General features: G+C 37.8%; 2 protein-coding genes across 5 annotated transcripts; one reads left to right on the top strand and one right to left on the bottom strand.

Annotated features, from left to right (window-relative positions):
* The first annotated feature begins 3,549 nt into the window (after positions 1-3,549).
* On the top strand, positions 3,550-12,043 carry PNSL4 (FK506-binding protein 16-2). 3 transcript variants are annotated; one of them, XM_077368838.1, is made up of 5 exons: positions 3,550-3,974; positions 6,310-6,402; positions 9,521-9,581; positions 9,701-9,769; positions 11,361-12,043. In XM_077368838.1, the coding sequence occupies exons 1-5, from the start codon at positions 3,597-3,599 to the stop codon at positions 11,426-11,428; spliced, it is 669 nt and encodes a 222-aa protein (XP_077224953.1). In that variant the 5' UTR covers positions 3,550-3,596; the 3' UTR covers positions 11,429-12,043. The 3 variants fall into 3 exon arrangements, with proteins under 3 accessions (XP_077224953.1, XP_077224952.1, XP_077224954.1); XM_077368837.1 differs by lacking the exon at positions 11,361-12,043 and adding an exon at positions 10,863-11,062; XM_077368839.1 differs by lacking the exons at positions 6,310-6,402; positions 11,361-12,043 and adding an exon at positions 10,863-11,343.
* A 2,380-nt stretch (positions 12,044-14,423) lies between these two features.
* On the bottom strand, positions 14,424-15,754 carry LOC143857555 (heavy metal-associated isoprenylated plant protein 23-like). Of its 2 annotated transcripts, none has more exons than XM_077368025.1 (3): positions 15,566-15,754; positions 15,263-15,439; positions 14,424-15,172 (listed from the first exon to the last, which is right to left on the bottom strand). In XM_077368025.1, exons 2-3 carry the CDS (start codon positions 15,420-15,422, stop codon positions 14,865-14,867), a joined length of 468 nt encoding a protein of 155 aa, XP_077224140.1. In that variant the 5' UTR covers positions 15,423-15,439; positions 15,566-15,754; the 3' UTR covers positions 14,424-14,864. The 2 variants fall into 2 exon arrangements, with proteins under 2 accessions (XP_077224140.1, XP_077224141.1); XM_077368026.1 differs by having other exon boundaries at positions 15,599-15,754.
* Positions 15,755-18,050: the final 2,296 nt, after the last annotated feature.

Raw genomic sequence — 18,050 nt, 5'->3', positions numbered from 1 at the left:
TAATAAGCCCTCCACATCAGTTGTTCTCTTCCGATGTGGGATTGTTGCTTTCACATGGAACCCCAACAATCTTGACTTTTCTAACCTAATCTCACTACAGCTCTCTTTTTTTACCAGCCAGCTTCGAATCTTTGTTATTTCTACCCATATTGATTTTCTCTCCATCTCAACTTTCTTCTTCTAAAATCAATGTATCTTCAATCTAATTTTCTAATTTTCTGCTTAGTAACAAAAATGTCTTTGATTTGGTCTGCATTTAATTTTTCATCATCACTAATAAATGTTTGGATGTCATTGGGTTTTCTTTTGTACCAAGAAAGGCATACCTAAAGAAAACAATACAATTGGAATGACAGAAATTTCACTAACTTCATTGTTTCATTCTTGGATGTTCATCAATCGTGCGTATAAAGGCATACAAAAGAATTTTTTCCATCAATCATGTCATATAAAGCATACAAATCTCATATCTTCTCCATAATTAAATCATGCCATGTAAAGGCATGAAAATCTCCTTAATAAATCAAGAAAAAATATTGCCCAAAATGATGATATATAAAAAACAAAAAAAGAAAAAGAAGAGAAATGATAGAATGAAGAGTGCCCTTGCAAAAATCAGCTTTAAGGGCGCCCCAATTGCTTAGTTTCTGTAGGGCCGAAAAAAGTGAATGACGCCTAAAACAGTGGAAACCGTGTTGACTTTACAGAAATCAACCAATAAGAGCGCCCTTCATTCTATCATTCCTCTATAAAGAAATACAATATTTCCTCCATAATGCAATGGGAAGTTAAGCAAAATAGGTTGGGGAAGATTTGCTTGAATATAAGTGGGTCCCACTTTTGAGTATGGTTTCCAATAAGAGTGCAAGAAAAACATGGGACTTTGAACAGGTAGGCCCTACTAATTAAAAAGAATACGTGCGCACCCACATGCAGAGACATTACAAGTTACAACACGAATTTTATTTTTTTATTTTTATTTTTTTTAAAGCTTGGGTCCACCTTATTTGAAGATCCAAACCCTTCATTTGTTGGGCCCCAATGTAAATAGGCCTTGCCCATAAAATCATCTCAATAGGAGGATCCAAACCGTTTAATTTATAAGTGAAAGCACCATATAGCAAATCGAATAGCTAAGATCATCCCATGGAGATATTTTTTTTAGGGAAAAGCCTATTTACATTGGGGCCAACAAATGACCTGTTTGGATCTTTGAAGAAGGTGGGCCCAAATGTATTTTCTAAAAATACTCCTTATATGGTGGTGGTAGGTAAGTACACATATTCTTTTAAAAAATCGCGAGGGCCCACTCTGTTAGAAGATCAGAAAGTTTGGATAACATTAATTAGAAATGTCTAAGAAAATGAAGGTTAGGATCATCAGATGGAGATGATTTTTGGGTATGACCTATTTATGTTGGGCCCGACAATTGAATACTTTAGATCTTTTAACAGGGTGGGCCCAGCTCTATTTTAAAAAAAATACTATAAGAGGGGTATTTATTAGAAAATTCATTGGGGCCCACCTTGTTTGAAGATCCAAACCACTCATTTATTGGGTTCCAGTGCAAATATCCTTTCCCATAAAAGCATATGAATAGGATGATCCTAACTCTTCAATTTGTTATATGGTTTCTCCCGTATTTTAGTTTGGACTAAACTAATAAGGATGCCTATATATATGATATCCTAACTACAGGAAGAGCTCCCTCCTATGCTTCCAACAACAACAGGCAAAAGAATGATTTGAAAAAGAGGGAACAGGAGGCGCTTCGCTGATGTACTGATCAAACAAAGATAGATTTTTTTCAGTACGTGCCTACTCTTCTTTTTGAATTTACTTTTATTGTTCTACGTTCTGGATCCTTCCCTCCCCAGGTACTCAAATAAGAATGGAAATTCTTCTGTAAATCTCCATTCAAATCATCATCCTCTACTTCTTCTATACGCAAGAAATAAGGTATATGAGGAAAATGATTGTGAGCTTGAAGCTCATATAGCTTATATGAGCTTGAGGGCCCAAACACATGGGTCCCACATTTTTTGTGATGATCCAAACCATTCATTTGCAAGGCCCCATCATAGATAGGGTGTGTGCCAAAAATCAGATCCATTGGATAATCCTAACCCTTCCAAAAGCGGAGGGAAAAAATGGGCAGATTTGTGGCAAACGGTGTCTGTCCATTTTGCCCTCCACATTTGGATGGGTTAGGATGATCCAATGAAGCTGATTTTTTGTACACATCCTATCTATGTAAGGGCCTTTCAAATTAATGCTTTGGATCATCCTAACAATGTGAGCCCACATGTGTTTGGGCCCTCAAGCTCATATAAGCTATATGAGCTTCAAGCTCACAATCATTTTCCTCATATATATGTGTGTGTGTTATAATGTCTCCCATGTATGTGCATGTATTTATTTTTATTTTGTTTTAAATACCGTGGGGCCTACCTGTTCAAAGACCTAAAACATTTGTTAGGCCGGTACGTACGGATTATGAGAGAGAAAGTTGTGAGGTGTGTACAAAATGAGAGTGAGAGAGAGAGAGAGAGAAGTGTGGTAATTTTTTTTTCTTTTGAATGGTGGAGAAGGTCCAATACAGAAAAACAAAAATAAACCAAGAACAAGAGAATAGAGTAGGATAAAATAAAGCGAAAGTACTCACGGCATAAGGAAATCATAAAGCTCCAATGCTTGCAAGTTTACACCACGTCTAGCTAAATTATCAGAGAACCATTAGCGGATCTGCTAACATGGTTGAAACATAGCGAAGCGGAACCCACAATGTTTTGAATTTCATTAAGGAAAGAGGCAAATCGCCAAGGGAGGCATGTGTCCCGCTTAGCCACATGATCAAATTAAGGGATCACCTCCCACTACCCCCCAATTCAAATTTTCTCCTCGCCACTAATCGTAATCCTTGCAGTGCCGCACGGACTTCCGCCTCATTGGAATCAACAAACCCAATGGGACTCGCAAAAGTCCATCGAACCAACCTAGAATCATCTCTAAGAACTCCTCCAATCCTTGCTGGCCCAGGGTTGTCCAAACTAGAACCATCAAAGTTATGCTTTAAGAAGCCAATAGCTGGCCGTTCCCAAGCTTGCACGGTCAAAGGCCAAGCTTCTGAACTACCACACACTTCCCTCCAACCATTCCACATATCATAGGCCGAAACAAACATGAAGCAAGGAATCACCTTGACTCAAGAAACTGTCAAAGAGATTGCCTTCAAAAGAAGTTGAAGGCAATCGGGAGCGACAAAATAAAGGGGAGACAATTGGGTTTGTTTGGATGTATGATTTTCTTTTTTAAAGAAAGTTTTCCATATTGAAAATGAATTTTCCAGCATTTTGTAAAAAATATTTCCATGGAAATATTTTCCCAAATTGAAAAATTCTCGATTTTCAAATGAAATTGCAAACCTACTTGACCTTGGATTTTTTTTTTTCATGAAACATTATTTTCATGGTTTTTTTTTCCATAATTTTTTCCCTACATCCAAACACCCCTTTATGTATGAATACATTTTTTATTTCAAAAGAGAAAATCTCCACAGCCCACAAACTCCAGATAGGGAGGGAAAAGAGAAAGGCATGGCCGTTTCAACCTCAACCGTTACACTAGGAAAACCCCATCATCTCCTTCACACCCATCCCCCTCTCCCACTTCGCAAAATCAAATGTAACTCTTCAAACTCTAAAAAAAATGCCTCCTTTTCTTCTTCTAATACAGACTCCAAGCTCTCTTTAGAACCCATTCCTACTACTAAAAGGGGGTTTTTCTACATGGGTTTTGGCCTTTTAGCATCCTCTATAATCGGTTCTGTGCCTTTTGCTAGTGCAACTAGAATTGAGTACTATGCCACTGTTGGAGAGCCTTCTTGTGAGCTCAATTTCGCCCGGTCTGGGCTCGGTTATTGTGATATTGCGGTGGGGTCCGGCGTTGAGCCGCCCCTCGGGGAACTTATAAATGTGAGTTGGGATTCTTCTAGTCTTTTGTTTGGTGAAATTTGTCTGTTTTCTTTTATGGGTTATGTTTAGTTTGCTCCATAGCAGGAGATTTTAGCTGAATGTGGATTTTTTTTTTTTTCATTCATCAGTTTTATGTTGCATTTTAGATTTTTTTATGGGTAATTGGATATTTAGCTGAATCTGGATTTGGGTTTTGTTCATTCACCACATTTAAGTTGGTACTCTTCTATTGTTTTGTTGGATGAGATTTGGCTGTTTTCTTTTATGGGGTATGTTTAGTTTGTTCAATAGGAGGAGATTTTAGCTGAATATGGATTTTTTTTTTCATTCATTAGTTTTATGTTGCCTTTTAGATTTTGTTTGATGAGTAATTGGATATTTTAACTGAATGTGGATTTGGGTTTTGTTCATTCATCAGTTTTATGTTGCATTTTAGATTTTGTTTGTTGGGTAGTTTGAGATTTAGCTGAATCTGGATGTGGGTCTTGTTCATTCATCACTTTTAAGTTGGTACTCTTCTATTCTTTTGTTGGATTTTTTATTTTTATATTTTGAATGATTGCAATTTCATTTTAAAAAAAAGTCAGACGGCGATAGTCAAGCCCAAAGTACAATAGGCACAGAATAGAGAAAGAGAAAATGAAATTGGTGAAGAAAATCAAACATCTCCAACCCCTGCCTCCACACCCCACCACAAGCTAGACTATCTGCCTCATGGTTAGCCTATCTCCTGATATGATTGAATATGATTGAAGAATCTCCTATCCGATCTTCGATTTCGTCAAACATGGATGCAAACCTCCAAGGAGGTACTGCCTCTCCTCTGAGCCACCTTATGACATTCATTGAATCTCCTTCCACATTCGTTGAGTTCAAGGATTCTTTCGTTGGATGAGATTTGGCTGTTTTCTTTTATGGGTTATGTTCAGTTTGTTCTATAGGAGGAGATTTTTAGCTGAATGTGGATTTGAGTTTTTTTTTTTTTTTTCCGTTCATTAGCATTATGTAGCATTTTGATTTTGCTTGATGGGTAGTCTTTATGTTTTAAATAAATTGAATGTTTGGTGTGTAATTCATCTTCTTTTCTTTTACTAGGCTGGACATGTTAGATGTGGGATGTTAGTTTGCTAATTTCAGTCCTTCGTTGGATGAAAATTGGATGTTTTCTTTTATGGGTAATATTTAGTTTGTTTAATAGGAGGAAATTTTAGCTGAATGTGGATTTGTTTTGTTTTGTTTTTTTCATTCACCAGTTTTATGTTGCATTTTAGATTTTGTTTGGCGGGTAATGTTTCTGTTTTAGATAAATTGAACGTTTGAGTGTTTAATGTTGAAGTATAAATGATTAAATCAACACCAACTCTAATAGCTTAAGCTTTTGTAGTAATAGGTTGTCTCACATGGTATCAGAGCTATTGAGCTATTGCCTGACGGCAGGTAGTGGGGTCAAAACCAAACTACTCTTTGATATTAGAAATCCACGTGTACGGCGAACTAAAAAAAGAGAGGCCACAAGTGATGGGGAGTGTTCAAGCATAAATGATTAAATAACAACAACACTAACAACTTAAGCTTTTGGAGTAATTGGCTGTTTCACATTTAATTCACCCTCCTTTCTTTACTAGATTGAACATGTTAGATGTTGGATGTTTGTTAGCAAATTTAAGGCATTAGCTAATGTAAGTCGAGATGGATAATGAATTAGAGTTCTGGAGTTCTAATTGTCAATTTTCTTTGGGTACTCTTGATGGGCGATTTCTGTTAATGTAATTTGTGATTTTAAATGAATTGATTTTGGGATTTGGATGCTTTATTTCTAGATTAATAATAAATTAACTTATTGTACTAGATGAACCAAAATATTCGATTATATTTGTTATTTTTTAGTTTCTTGCAACCCATTTTTGAGTTGAGTAAGGAACTCAACCTACTAGGTGACTTGACTGGATTCCTGAGTCAAGTTAACCCGGTTGAGTTTTCGATCTATTCCTCAAGCTGGCTTGCTAGGCATCTGTAGTCTACTCGTGCTACAATCATGTGGGGTTTCAATGTGGCAGTGGTTGTACTTGTTGAAATTCTAGCAGCACCATAATATTGGAAAACACAAGTCTGCAAGATGGCCACTGGAAACGGTATGAAGTGCTAGCTTGTTAGGGGAGGTAGATCCGTGATGAATCTTCCCTGTCCCATTAATTTAAAGATTAATTCTTTACTGTATGACATTAGTCTCACATCTAATGATATACTCTTTCACAGGTGTACTATGAACTATAGACCAACTTGTGACTCTTTCACAGGCATAGTATGAACTTCAAATTCTGCTTTTTCATTACAGATCCACTATACGGCAAGGTTCGCAGATGGGACAGTCTTTGATAGCAGCTATAAGCGTGCAAGACCACTCACTTTACGTATAGGTGTTGGCAAGGTACCATACAATTTCTTTCACTGGTATAGGTGTGGTTAATATCCGGGGCTGTTTAATACTTGGATTTTAGAATCCAGGTTTTAGTTTGAAAGTGCTGTAAAATTTTGGATTTTACAATCCATTATCCTGGATTTTAAGTAAGAAATCCAGATTTTAGAAATCTCTCCCCCGTCCTGAGATTTCTAAAACCTGGAAACACAGGACGATCTCCTACTCTCGCTCGATGAAAAGAAGAGCGAGAGATCAAAAAACGACAGACGGCCTCCTTCTTCTCTCGTCTCCCATCTAGGATTTTGAGGAAATCCAAGATTCTAAAATCCGTGTATCCAAACGGCCCCTCCATGTAAAGTTTATTTTAATGGCGATTGACTGATTGGCATTATGGAAATAAAAGATATTCACATTACACTCTAGTGGGGATATGTTTCATCATTTATTTATTTTTTGATGTAGAGGGATATGTTCGATCATTATTTTGCTAAGTCTAGGATCCCCACTATTTAGTTTTCATCAAACATAAAACAGCGAACTCATATTTGGAAATGCTCTTTTGGATTTGGAATTCTTCGGAAAATGTTCTTTGTTTTCTTTTATATTGGTCATAATTCATATTTTACCAGTCACAGTAGGTCATGTTGAAACTGTTGCAACTTGCAAATATTGCTGGTGTGTGAAATTTTAGAATTGTAGGAAAATATGAGGAGAACCCGATACAATCTTGGGTGCCTCTACATTATATTTATAAAGGCTTTTTATAAGTGGTTTACATGAAAAACATGGGCATAACTACCTAAAACTACCTATGTTTGAAATTCAAAATACATAACTAAAAACTAACTCCTCAGTTACCTAATCTGCCACCCTAAGGATCCAGCGGTCTAGATCTGATCTGATATATTATAACATGCCCCCTTAACAGCATGTGGATTGGGAATCAACATACGTGTGATTACAATAAAATACCTCCAAAAAATAATGAGAATCCTTCAATTTGATGCACACTGTCGAATCTTCTGGTTTAAGGCATTCTCTTGAAGGTGATGATGAATGTGCGCTGTTTATGGAGTTTGGTGCCAATTGCCAAAGAAAGTGCTCGTTTCAACATAAGTAGCAAAATCCAATGTGTATGGGAGAGTCTTCATGGGCCGGTTTTGATATCTATATTCATGGAAATAGGTCTTTACGGACCAATGCCTGAATGGGCAAAAGTGAGCCTTGGTGGGCAATTCATTACCGATCCTCATGTAATCTAGAATTACTCTTTTTGGCACTTACTTCAAAAGAAATGAAGTACCTCAGCTGAATAGAGTTGCTATTTCAGACACACACCTCAACTGATATAGATTGAAGACTAGAAATAAAAATAGAGAGAGAGGAAGTAAAGGAGTAGATATTGAAAAATATCTACTTCTAAGGGACAACCTAGGTTTGACCAGGTGGGCTTTTTCTGGACCAAGACTCCAATGAAGCCGAATTGAGAGCGGTTTTACATGGAATCAGAACCTCAGATGTTAGTAACTTAGTATGCTCTAAGCGATTTAATTGTTGAGGGGGACTCACTAAATGTGATAAGGTGGATGAAAGAGGAATCCACAACCTTGGAGATTTGCGGATTTGGTAGATGAGATCCAGGAGAGAATAGCCGATTTCCATATTAGGTTTCAGCATGTGAAAAGATCAGCTAATGGTGATGCAAATAGACTTGCCCGTGCTGGGGTTGGTAGGAATGCATTGGAAATCTACGATTTTCTGCCGCTCTGATGGCTAGTATATTTCTTTTCTTTTTTTTCTTTTCCCTCTCCCTGTAGCCCCGACCATATCGGTCTTGGGCATTATCTTTTTTCTTCAATAAAATTTTCCGTTATCAGTTTAAAAATAATAATAATAAGAAATAAATGGTGAGAAGTGACGACTAGCGGCTTGGAAAGATGACGAAAAATATCGGCTAGAAAATCACGACGATTTTGAGAGAGCAATTTTTTTTTTTGACAAGGAGTGTATATATCAAATTTAGAGGAGTTGTATATAGATAAAGAAAAAAGGGAAGGGATGCATAGATCAAAAGAAGGGGATTCAAGCCAATTGGAAAAAATAGTTATGTATTTTGAATTTCAAATATAGGAAGTTTTAGGTAGTCATGCACATGTTTTTTCATGTAAACTGCTTGTAATAGCTTTTACAATTCCCAAGAAAGCTGCCAACACCCAAAATCTCTTCCTCTTCAATTCGCGGTCCCCAACTAGATCTTCTCTCCACCACAAACTAGGCCATTCCTCTATCATTCTGCATACTCTTTGTTCATCTATGTTCCCTTTTCGAAGTCCCATATCTCTTACCTCTTCTATTCGAATGGCATCTCTTCACTCAATCCCATCTTCTCCATCGTTGATACTCCTTCCCCTGTTGTATCCCACCTTGTGACTATCCAACTCACTAATAATAACTTCCTTCTTTGGAAAGGTCCGATCCTTCCATTGCACGTTCTCAGAGCATTCTAGAATCTAGATCATCTTGAAGGCTAGCACTACCACTCGATGAATATATGAAGAAGGGAGGAGATCAGCAAAGTCTCATTACCCCAATTATAGTGGGCCTCAGCATGGGTTTTTACCCATTCCACCTTCTCTCAGTTATGCTGCTCAGCCCCCTCAGCTTTTGCGGGGTCCTGGATATGTTCTTCCATATCACATTGGGCATCCATCACTAGTGAGTTGTTAGATCTGTGATTGTCGAAATCACTTTGTTGTCAAATGCTATCACTGATGCACCTTTGAGTACCAACAGTTTCCTCAAACAACCCTCACACATAAGAAGGGAGATATGCCTCTCGGCACTTAATTTAAATCTTCATATGTAGTTGATATGGGTCCCACCCACCATCAAACTAATGACATGTACTTTGTCGTTTAATTCCTTATTATAGTATAGGTTCTTGTGTATCGTCATGGGTGATGGGTCATCTTTACCCATCAGTCATACTAGTACTTCCTCCATTCTAGAAGCTTATACTTCACTCTTTTCAATCGGCACGTGGGAAATGGAAAAGTTTGTAGTCTTTGAGTTCCATTCACAACTATCTATGTTAAATGTGCAGTCTGATTTTCTTTCTTGTGTACAGGTTTTACGAGGATTGGATCAAGGGATTTTAGGCGGTGGTGGTGTACCTCCAATGCTTGTTGGTATAGTTTTGTGTCTTTAGACTGAGAAAAGTATTCTATTTATGTGCCCGTGGTTGCTCATTATGTATGTTGTTTCTTCTTGTCTGGGTGGATATGTAACCCCCCACCATCATGCACAGGCGGAAAACGCAAACTTCACATACCTCCAGAGTTAGCTTATGGTCCTGAACCAGCAGGATGTTTTTCAGGTGAAGCTCCAGACTGATTTTATTTTTATTTTTATATTCCGTGAATATATATATATATATATATTCATTTAAAAAAAAATTCCGTGAATATGTTGTGTGTGTGTGTGTGTCTATATATATATATATATATATATATATATATATATATATATATGAGAAAACGGTTCCTACACATATGTGTAGATAAGTTATCTACACACTAGCTTAAAATAAAGTGGGGGCCATATTATTTGGGTGATCCAAACCATTCATTTTTAAGGCCCTCACATAGATAGGGTGTCCACAAAAAATCAGATCCATAGGATCATCCTAACCATTCGAACTGTGGAGGCAAAAAATGGACTAATTTGTAAAGGTTTAAAGACATCCATTTTACCTCCACAAATCGTAGGGTTGGGATGATCCTATGGATCTGATTTTTTGTAGGCACCCTATCTATGTGAGGGCCTTTAAAATGGATGGCTTGGATCACCCAAACAATGTGGGCCCCCACTGTATTTTAAGCTAGTGTGTAGAGAACTCTCTACACATATGTGTAGGAACCGTTTTCTCATATATATATATATATATATATATATATATATATATATATATATATAGAGAGAGAGAGAGAGAGAGAGAGAGAGAGAGGAAAAGGATTGTACACTCGAGCGTACCAAGCTTATGGTACGCTCGAGTGCCCAATCACATGGGTCCCACATTTTTTGGGGTGATCCAAAGCATTCATTTGCAAGTCCCTGTCATATATGGGGTGTGTACCAAAAATCAGCTCCATTGAATCATCCTAATCCCTCCAAAAGTGGAGGGCAAAAATGGGCAGATTTGTGGACACACAGTGTCTGTCCATTTTGACCTCCACAAGTGGATGGGTTAGGATGATCCTATGGAGCTGATTTTTTGTACACACTCCATCTATGTAAGGGCCTTTCAAATGAATGCTTTGGATCATCCTAACAAAGTGGGCCCACATGTGATTGGGCACTCGAGACTTTTCTGATCTCCTCCCTTCTTCATATATTCATTAAGAGTTTCTTTTTTCTTTTTTTCTTTTTTCATAAAAATAAAACTGAATTATAAAACCTTATTTCTTAAGCCTTGATAGCTAGGAACATAACAGAGAACATGACCATGGATAGGATAGAATGGAAGAAAATGACCCACGTCTTAGAACCAGGATTAGAGCCAGGTAGATTACTTTAACCTTCTTCATGAAATTTTTCTGAAGGATTCATTTAGCTGACCCCAACTAGTTTGGGACAAAGGCTTTGTTGAGTTGAGTTGAGTGAGAATTTCCTAAGCCTTGGGCATGCCATTGACACAGAGCCTCAAGTCTAATGCTTATAACAAATGCACATCCCTTACTATTGCATGTTATACAAATATGTAAAGCTCTGTTGCCTCTGCCTGATATTTTGTTTCGAATGGAATCAGTAACTCATCTACATTTACTTACATGATCATAGTCCTTGGAATTGCCTACGGTATTTCCTAGCTTATAAGAAGGAAACATATGGTGAGTAAAAGAAAATAAAGAAAAATATCTGAGATATCTGTCAATTGTACACTGATTCTGAGCATGGATCTTCCACAGGTGACTGCAATATACCTGCCAATGCCACTCTCCTTTATGACATCCTTTTTGTTGGAATTTACAAATGAAGATTCCAGCAGTGTAGTGCAGAATGTGATGGCCCTTGTGTAAAAATGAGCTGCTTTCTCTGGCAATCTATTTGTTCCTATAAACCAACATTCTTTTTGATGTTTATGATGCTGTTTTATTTCGTTAAACAACAGTGGGTAGTCTGGTTTTCATCTTCCAAAATACATTTTCCAACCCAGAATAGCACAATGCTGAAGTTTTATGGTAGGGGGAATCAGGTAACTCACAAACATCTGAAACAAAAGATAGTGGAAACTCTGATTCCCACTACATGGAAGAGACTCTATCACTATGTTCTTGTCTGGCCATTGCACAGCTGCAGGACCAAAGAGTAGAAGAATTTGGAATGCGACTCAGTCCATCGCCGGTAGGACCGCAAAATATTTTTGTGCCTTTCAGGGATATTTGATTCTGGTCACAACAAATTCATCAGTGATCTGTGTAGAACAAGTTCCATGCACCACCAAAAGATCAGTACAACATTTCTTAATACAGTTGCATATATCTGTATCTTCTCTTGGCTAGTTCCATTTTTGGGTTTGTTTTGAACTCACTCAGATGAGATTAATTATTTTCTTTTTATTATATTAAAAAATTTAGAACCTTTGTCATCACATGTTTTGCAATGCTAGACTAAACTGCCAAAATGTCCCGAGCGCAACAGATTGAGTCTTCCTTATTCAGATTACTTAAACGTTAGGTACCTTACCAATACGCCAAAAGCTCCAGAGCTGATGGAACGCGTTAGGCAAGGCCCTTTAAAGATGTCCCATACCAGGCTGGGTCCCACCTAGTCCCATACCTAGGTGGGACCCTACTCAGAACCGTAACATACCACCACGCTTACGCATCCGCGGTCCTCGGCGGCCCACTCTGTGATGACTTTTACTCTGGCCTTTTCTAAAAGTAGCCCTTTCCACAGGTCACCCCTTCCACGGCAGCCCACTTCATGGCAACTTCACTTTTGCGGTTTTCACTCTGGCTTTACCAGGCAACCCTTTCCAGGTAGTGGTGGTAGCTCTTTATTTTCAGCCCCTTGCATGACTCGAACACAGGACGTGGTGGCTGCTCTGATACCAAGTGTTAGGTACCTTACCAATACGCCAAAAGCTCGAGAGCTAATGGAATGCGTTAGGCAAGGCCCTTTAAACCTGTCCCCATACCAAGCTGGGTCCCACTGCGTTCCTTTTCTTTCTCTCAAACATAATGCAACCAGAAGGATTGAATTTTATGCTTGCTTCAAACAATCCAAAATTTTGGTGTGAATCATGAACAGACAAGTTTTAAGAAGCTTCAATCATGTTTCTAAGTTCTAGTGATGTTCAGTTGAGGAAATTAATCAGATTAATCAGAATCGAAATTGAAATTCTACCAAAGTATGGTTCAGCACATTCGTGACTCATGAGAACAAAGACTACAAAATATGCATTGATGCATGGCCGGAAGTTATAACCCCCCAGAATTGATAGTATCTAGAAATGAATTGGATGAAGGTGCAAAAGCCTTTTTCAGACCCCCTTGGGATTACAGATTCTAATGTAATCCTTTGATAAGTTGTTCCTATGATTGCCTATCCTACATGGATAAGTTTGTCTTGAAGTTATCTTGTCTGAGGTTCATCAATTTTGTTCTGGTAATATTTTATCCAAGAACAAATTTCAATGTAAACAAAGGATAGCAAGTCTATCCAAGGATATTATAAACCCTGCCTTCTATCCCCATGGATGAGTTTTTGTGTCTTCAAGTTGAAGCTTTCAGGTGTTATGGGTTGAAGGTAACTAATCTAACGCCATTGCGTGAGCATCAAAGGCCAGATGGTTGGATGCTTTCTTGTTTGTTTATTTGATTTTCTTTTTATTGTTTTTCTTTTGCCTCTGAATCCCTAATCTAAAGTATATCCTATTAATCAACCAAAATTATAAAATGGTCAAAAGGTAAATTTTTTCGGCTAAAACATGTTTCTTGATGACTAATGGATGTATAATGTAATTAGATGGTTTAAATTAAACTTCCACAGTAACCCAGGCCCGACTGGCATGGGAGGCCTTCCCAGAGACGAATACGGCCAGAGATACGGTTTCAAGGATTCTAATGAGGCAGAAGTGTGGGTCATTCTTTAGGGCACAAGAAGGCTGGCTAGAGGCGAGTTGGATAATATTATTGTGAAGGGAGATTCTCTTAATATAATTAGATGGTTAGAGGGAGGGCGGAGGCACCCACACCCTTGGTGATTCTCTGAGATGATTGACGAGATATTGTATAATGAAAGGGCCACCATGTCAGGTTCGGTATTCGGCTAATGCGGAGGCGGACATACTAGCTAGGCAGGAGTTGATCGCCCTTCACTAGAGTTTTTCGGCTATTCAACTCTTTGATTTTGATTGTTCTAGTTGTTATCTTTGTTCCCTCAACCTCCTTGGTTGTATCTTCTATTTTTCATTCTAATAAAATACCATCATTTCAATAAAAATGTGTATAGATTTTGCAGATTTGGAATCTATTAGTAACATCTCTTGGTTGTTTTATAACTCAGAAAAAAGTCTAATTTTAATTTTGGGGCCAGAGTTTTAATGGATTAATATCACTTTTCCATCTATGAATTTGCTAGGGATTGAAGGTGAAGCTCCAAACATAATAGATGCAACAGTCATCCATGGAAATTATGCTTTTGAGTTTTCTGAAAGCTTTTGGTTGTGGGAAAATAGAGCACTAGCCCACAAGATTTCCCACAATACCTCCCTAGAAAACAGCAGATTATTCATGAAATTTCAGACTAATCATTTACCTTATTTACGGAAATTCCTGCTCAATTCTAAGCTTGATAAAGCTGGGAAATGATAATCAAACACACTCTTTTCATTTGTTGTTACAAATTCCTTTTAATAAAATTTTCCTGCTTTGTTAGAGGGAGCCTACACACCCATCCCATGAAGCCATCAATCCAGAGAAAATGAAAAAAAGGCATAAGTCTTTAAAGTTTGTAGTCCATTAAGCTTTGTCTATGGAAGAATATTTTTATAAGCTAATAAGCTGCAATCAGTCTCCCTCTACCTTTTTTTTCTTGATTCTGCATCTGACCTTACAAAGATATGTGACTACACATGGAAGAGCAATATACAAATACCTAGGAACAAAAGACAAGTATAACATAAGGACAACAAAGTAGACAAAGGTAGTTGTTCCTTAATAAATCACACCATTTTCCATAGGACCCAAGTTTTTCCAGAACTCTATATCCACCACAAGCTCTAGACAGGAAAAACCTATAAAAAAACAAAATAAAACTTGGATCTAGATCTGGACCACCCTGCAACTCTTTCAAGCATATTCTATTTAATACCCAAAAAATATATTTAATTGTTTGCAGTAAACTTTGGGGCTGGAGCAACTGTAGCAGGGAAAAAACCCCATCTTCTTGTTCTCTAGAACCATTTTTTACATGACTGAACAAGCATTTGGATTTTCCTCACTGAACATGTTGTACTCGGCATCCAACTGAGCATCCTGTCTCATTAGTGCGTTAGAAGTGTTATTGCCTTCAACCATCCTGACATAACCAGCAGGGGCTTTCTTGTCATAAGATTGTGCAGTATAGGGTTGAGTCACAAGGTTGTAAGGAACATAAGGCCAAATCTCAGCCTTTTTCCCTGTGGCTTTGACCCTTTTAAGCACTTTGTTGGCCTCCACATACCCAGTTACAGTCACCTTTTGTTGCTTCAAGTTTACGTCCACAGATTGAACTCCTACAAAAACAATATATAAAACACATTAACTATCATTACAAGATAATATAGACACCACTGTAGAGAAATAGGCAAGGAGAAGGATCAAACCTTCCATTCTAGAGAGGACTTTCTTCACTTTATGCTCACACCCTTCACAATCCATTCTGACTTTGAGCTCCACAGTCTCCAACTGATTTAACTTCTTTCTATGCCCACTACGACTACCCAATAAGCCTGAGAAATATTCCATAGCGCCTCTGCCTACCATGGTGTATTTTATGAGATCTGTTGAAAAATGGTTTGTTGGGAAACTTTTCTAGTGAAAGATAGTACTAATAGGCAAAAAATTTCAAGATGAGCTCGAAACTAAATGGATTTTGGTTTTTTTAAAAGGAAACAAAGAAAAGGCACCTTAATATTTTTGGGCTAAAACAGAAAGCTTACAAAGGACCAAACCGATCAGTAGTGAACACAGATGAGGAAAGACTTCTGATCTTGATGGGTTAGAAGCACATATGAGATGAAGAGGAGAGCTTGGGTGATGAAAAAGATGGGAAAAGAAGAAGAAGCTGTTCTGTGAAAAAAGAAGCCTTAACCTTTACTTACTCTTAAACCTCATTATATAGACCTTTCAAAAAGCGAAAAAGAAATAGAAAAAAGAAACCCAAAAACAGTATACCATTAAACAAGTTGGAAAGGGAAGCCACTGCAGAAGGCCACGTGAGACTGGTTTTGTTGACTTTGTTTTAATAAATTTAGGCTACTGATATTGGAACTACCATGTTTTGATAAATGCACTAACTCATCTTGTCTTTTATTAATTAAACAGCTGTCAAAGATTATTATAGTTCCCAAAAAGCTCTCAGAATCAAATTTAAAAAGAAAAGATAAGATGTGTTGGTGCACTTATCAAAACATGGTAGTGCCAATATCATGAACCTAAATTTAAAGTATTTTATCTTTGTAGTGGAAGAAAGCTGTTAAAGGCAGTGCAAATACTGAAATTGGGTATGATTGTAAAAGAGAAAAAAAAAAAAAAAACTAGCTAAAGGAGAGAAGGGCAGGTGGGTCATGTTAAATTCTTGGAAAGTGGGCTGTGAAGAAATCTGATGGCATGATCAGATGCCACGTGTCAGATGATCTGGCTGCCGACATGGTAATAACTACCAATCAAAATGCAACATCTGTCTATAGGGAATTCTGTCTGTGGGTAGTGAGTCTAGTCTCTTTGGTTGCTTCCTAGTGACTAATATTAGCCGTGTATTCAGAGGGAGTGGGACTTTGAAAAAGGAAGATAAAAACAAAAGAAATTTGGTTGCATAGACAGGTGGGCTTATAGCTTGCAGTCGGTAGAGGTATTCTTTTCATGAGTTTAAAATTTTCAAGAGTTTTCTCCACCACATAGAGTCATGGAGACTGCTCTACTCCTTGTTTTTTTGACGTATGAACTCTTTTGCTTTGTCTTTTTCTTAAATATGACTACATTTCCACCCTTCTCTATTTGTCTTTTCCTGAAAATATCTTCTTCTGTCTGTCTTTTACTGAAAATATCTTCATTTTCTGGAAAAGCCAAATTAAAATAGGTAGAAATGTTGAGGGTGGAAATGTCATTTCCTTAGATGATCTGGTGTAAAACTGTGGACCTTATCCCATCAAAACATGTGGTGTAGAAATGTAGAATGGTGGGCCCCGCCCTACCTGCCGCATCCACTCACACTACTAACCACCCAAATCCTCCATCATTCAGAGGAGGGGGTTGGGTGGAGATGGTGGGACCCATCCGAGACGCGATGGACGGTCTATTGTTAGCCTTGACAACCACTGTTTAAAGTCTCTCTGAGTCGATCATGGACTCACCTGAGTTAATGAAAATTTGACTCCCCGAGCTCATGTCTGAGTCCAAATTTTGAAGGATTTACGAGTGCAGTTTCCGAATGAATATAATAGAGAGAAAACAACCTCATCCATCCATCGTATGTAAGTCCATCTACATAATTCAGCTTATACACTGAACTTCGGTGTATATGCTATAAATTGAATGATGGCTCTTCTCTCTTTTAGAATGAATATTCAGTATTTTTATGGGATTCTTTTGTGAGGAGAAAACAACCTCTTTTGCTTTTGTTTAATTTATTTATGTCTACGGAACAGTGACATGTCTTGTTCAATACACACAAATCAACGGAGTGTCCCTATCACTTTACACGCATGCATTTATATATGTCTGCCATATAATAATATACATGGGGAAATGATATCTACACCCCCCTTGTTTTGATAATAGCATTCCTCAGCGGCAATATGGCATTGTTGAGAAAGAGAGTGGTCTACTGCTACAGGCCTCATAATTTTGATGGACTACAGATGCCCTTTATTCTATCAGTGTAACATTCACCCTAGGATGGTGTTGGGACCCAGATATTTGGTTGATCTGAACCATTCATTTGTTGGGCCCCCGATGAAGATAGGCTGTGCCCAAAAAACTTCTTTATAGGATGATCCTAACCTTCCGATTTGTGGAGATTTAAAATGGATGACACAGTATAGAAACCACCGCAGATCGAAGGGCTAGGATCATCCAACTGAGAAGATTTTTGTGGTGTATCCTATCTATGTTTCGGTCTAACAAATGAATGGTCTAAATCACACAAATATGTGGGCCTGATTGTGCTTTGGGATTGATCGCAATACACCCAACAAGGACATAACAGTAATTTCACTTAAAACCTGTAGCCCAAGTTGAAGGGTGGAGTCTCATATCCTAAAAAAAACTAAGGAAAAGAAATTTGACCGCGTCAACAATTGACTCACCCGAGTTCCTGTGGTACAAAATTTAGAAATCTCCACAGATTTCTAAATTTGTTTGGCCAACCGATGATCTTAGCCGTTCGATTCA

This window comes from Tasmannia lanceolata, unplaced genomic scaffold (genome assembly GCF_043159265.1).
Source record: "Tasmannia lanceolata isolate RefF3 unplaced genomic scaffold, GAP_Taslan_0.1 ptg000025l, whole genome shotgun sequence".
NCBI classification, from domain to species: domain Eukaryota; kingdom Viridiplantae; phylum Streptophyta; class Magnoliopsida; order Canellales; family Winteraceae; genus Tasmannia; species Tasmannia lanceolata.
The sequence above is the reverse complement of the archived record's forward strand: the minus strand, read 5'-3'. Positions and strand labels throughout refer to the sequence as shown.

Coding starts and splice junctions, on each gene's coding strand:
- PNSL4 (XM_077368837.1), top strand. CDS start 3,597: ATGGCCGTTTCAACCTCAACCGTTACACTAGGAAAACCCCATCATCTC. Junction 3,975..6,309: donor CCCTCGGGGAACTTATAAAT/GTGAGTTGGGAT, acceptor TTTTCATTACAG/ATCCACTATACGGCAAGGTT. Junction 6,403..9,520: donor TACGTATAGGTGTTGGCAAG/GTACCATACAAT, acceptor TCTTGTGTACAG/GTTTTACGAGGATTGGATCA.
- LOC143857555 (XM_077368025.1), bottom strand. CDS start 15,422: ATGGTAGGCAGAGGCGCTATGGAATATTTCTCAGGCTTATTGGGTAGT. Junction 15,173..15,262: donor AGTCCTCTCTAGAATGGAAG/GTTTGATCCTTC, acceptor TTGTTTTTGTAG/GAGTTCAATCTGTGGACGTA.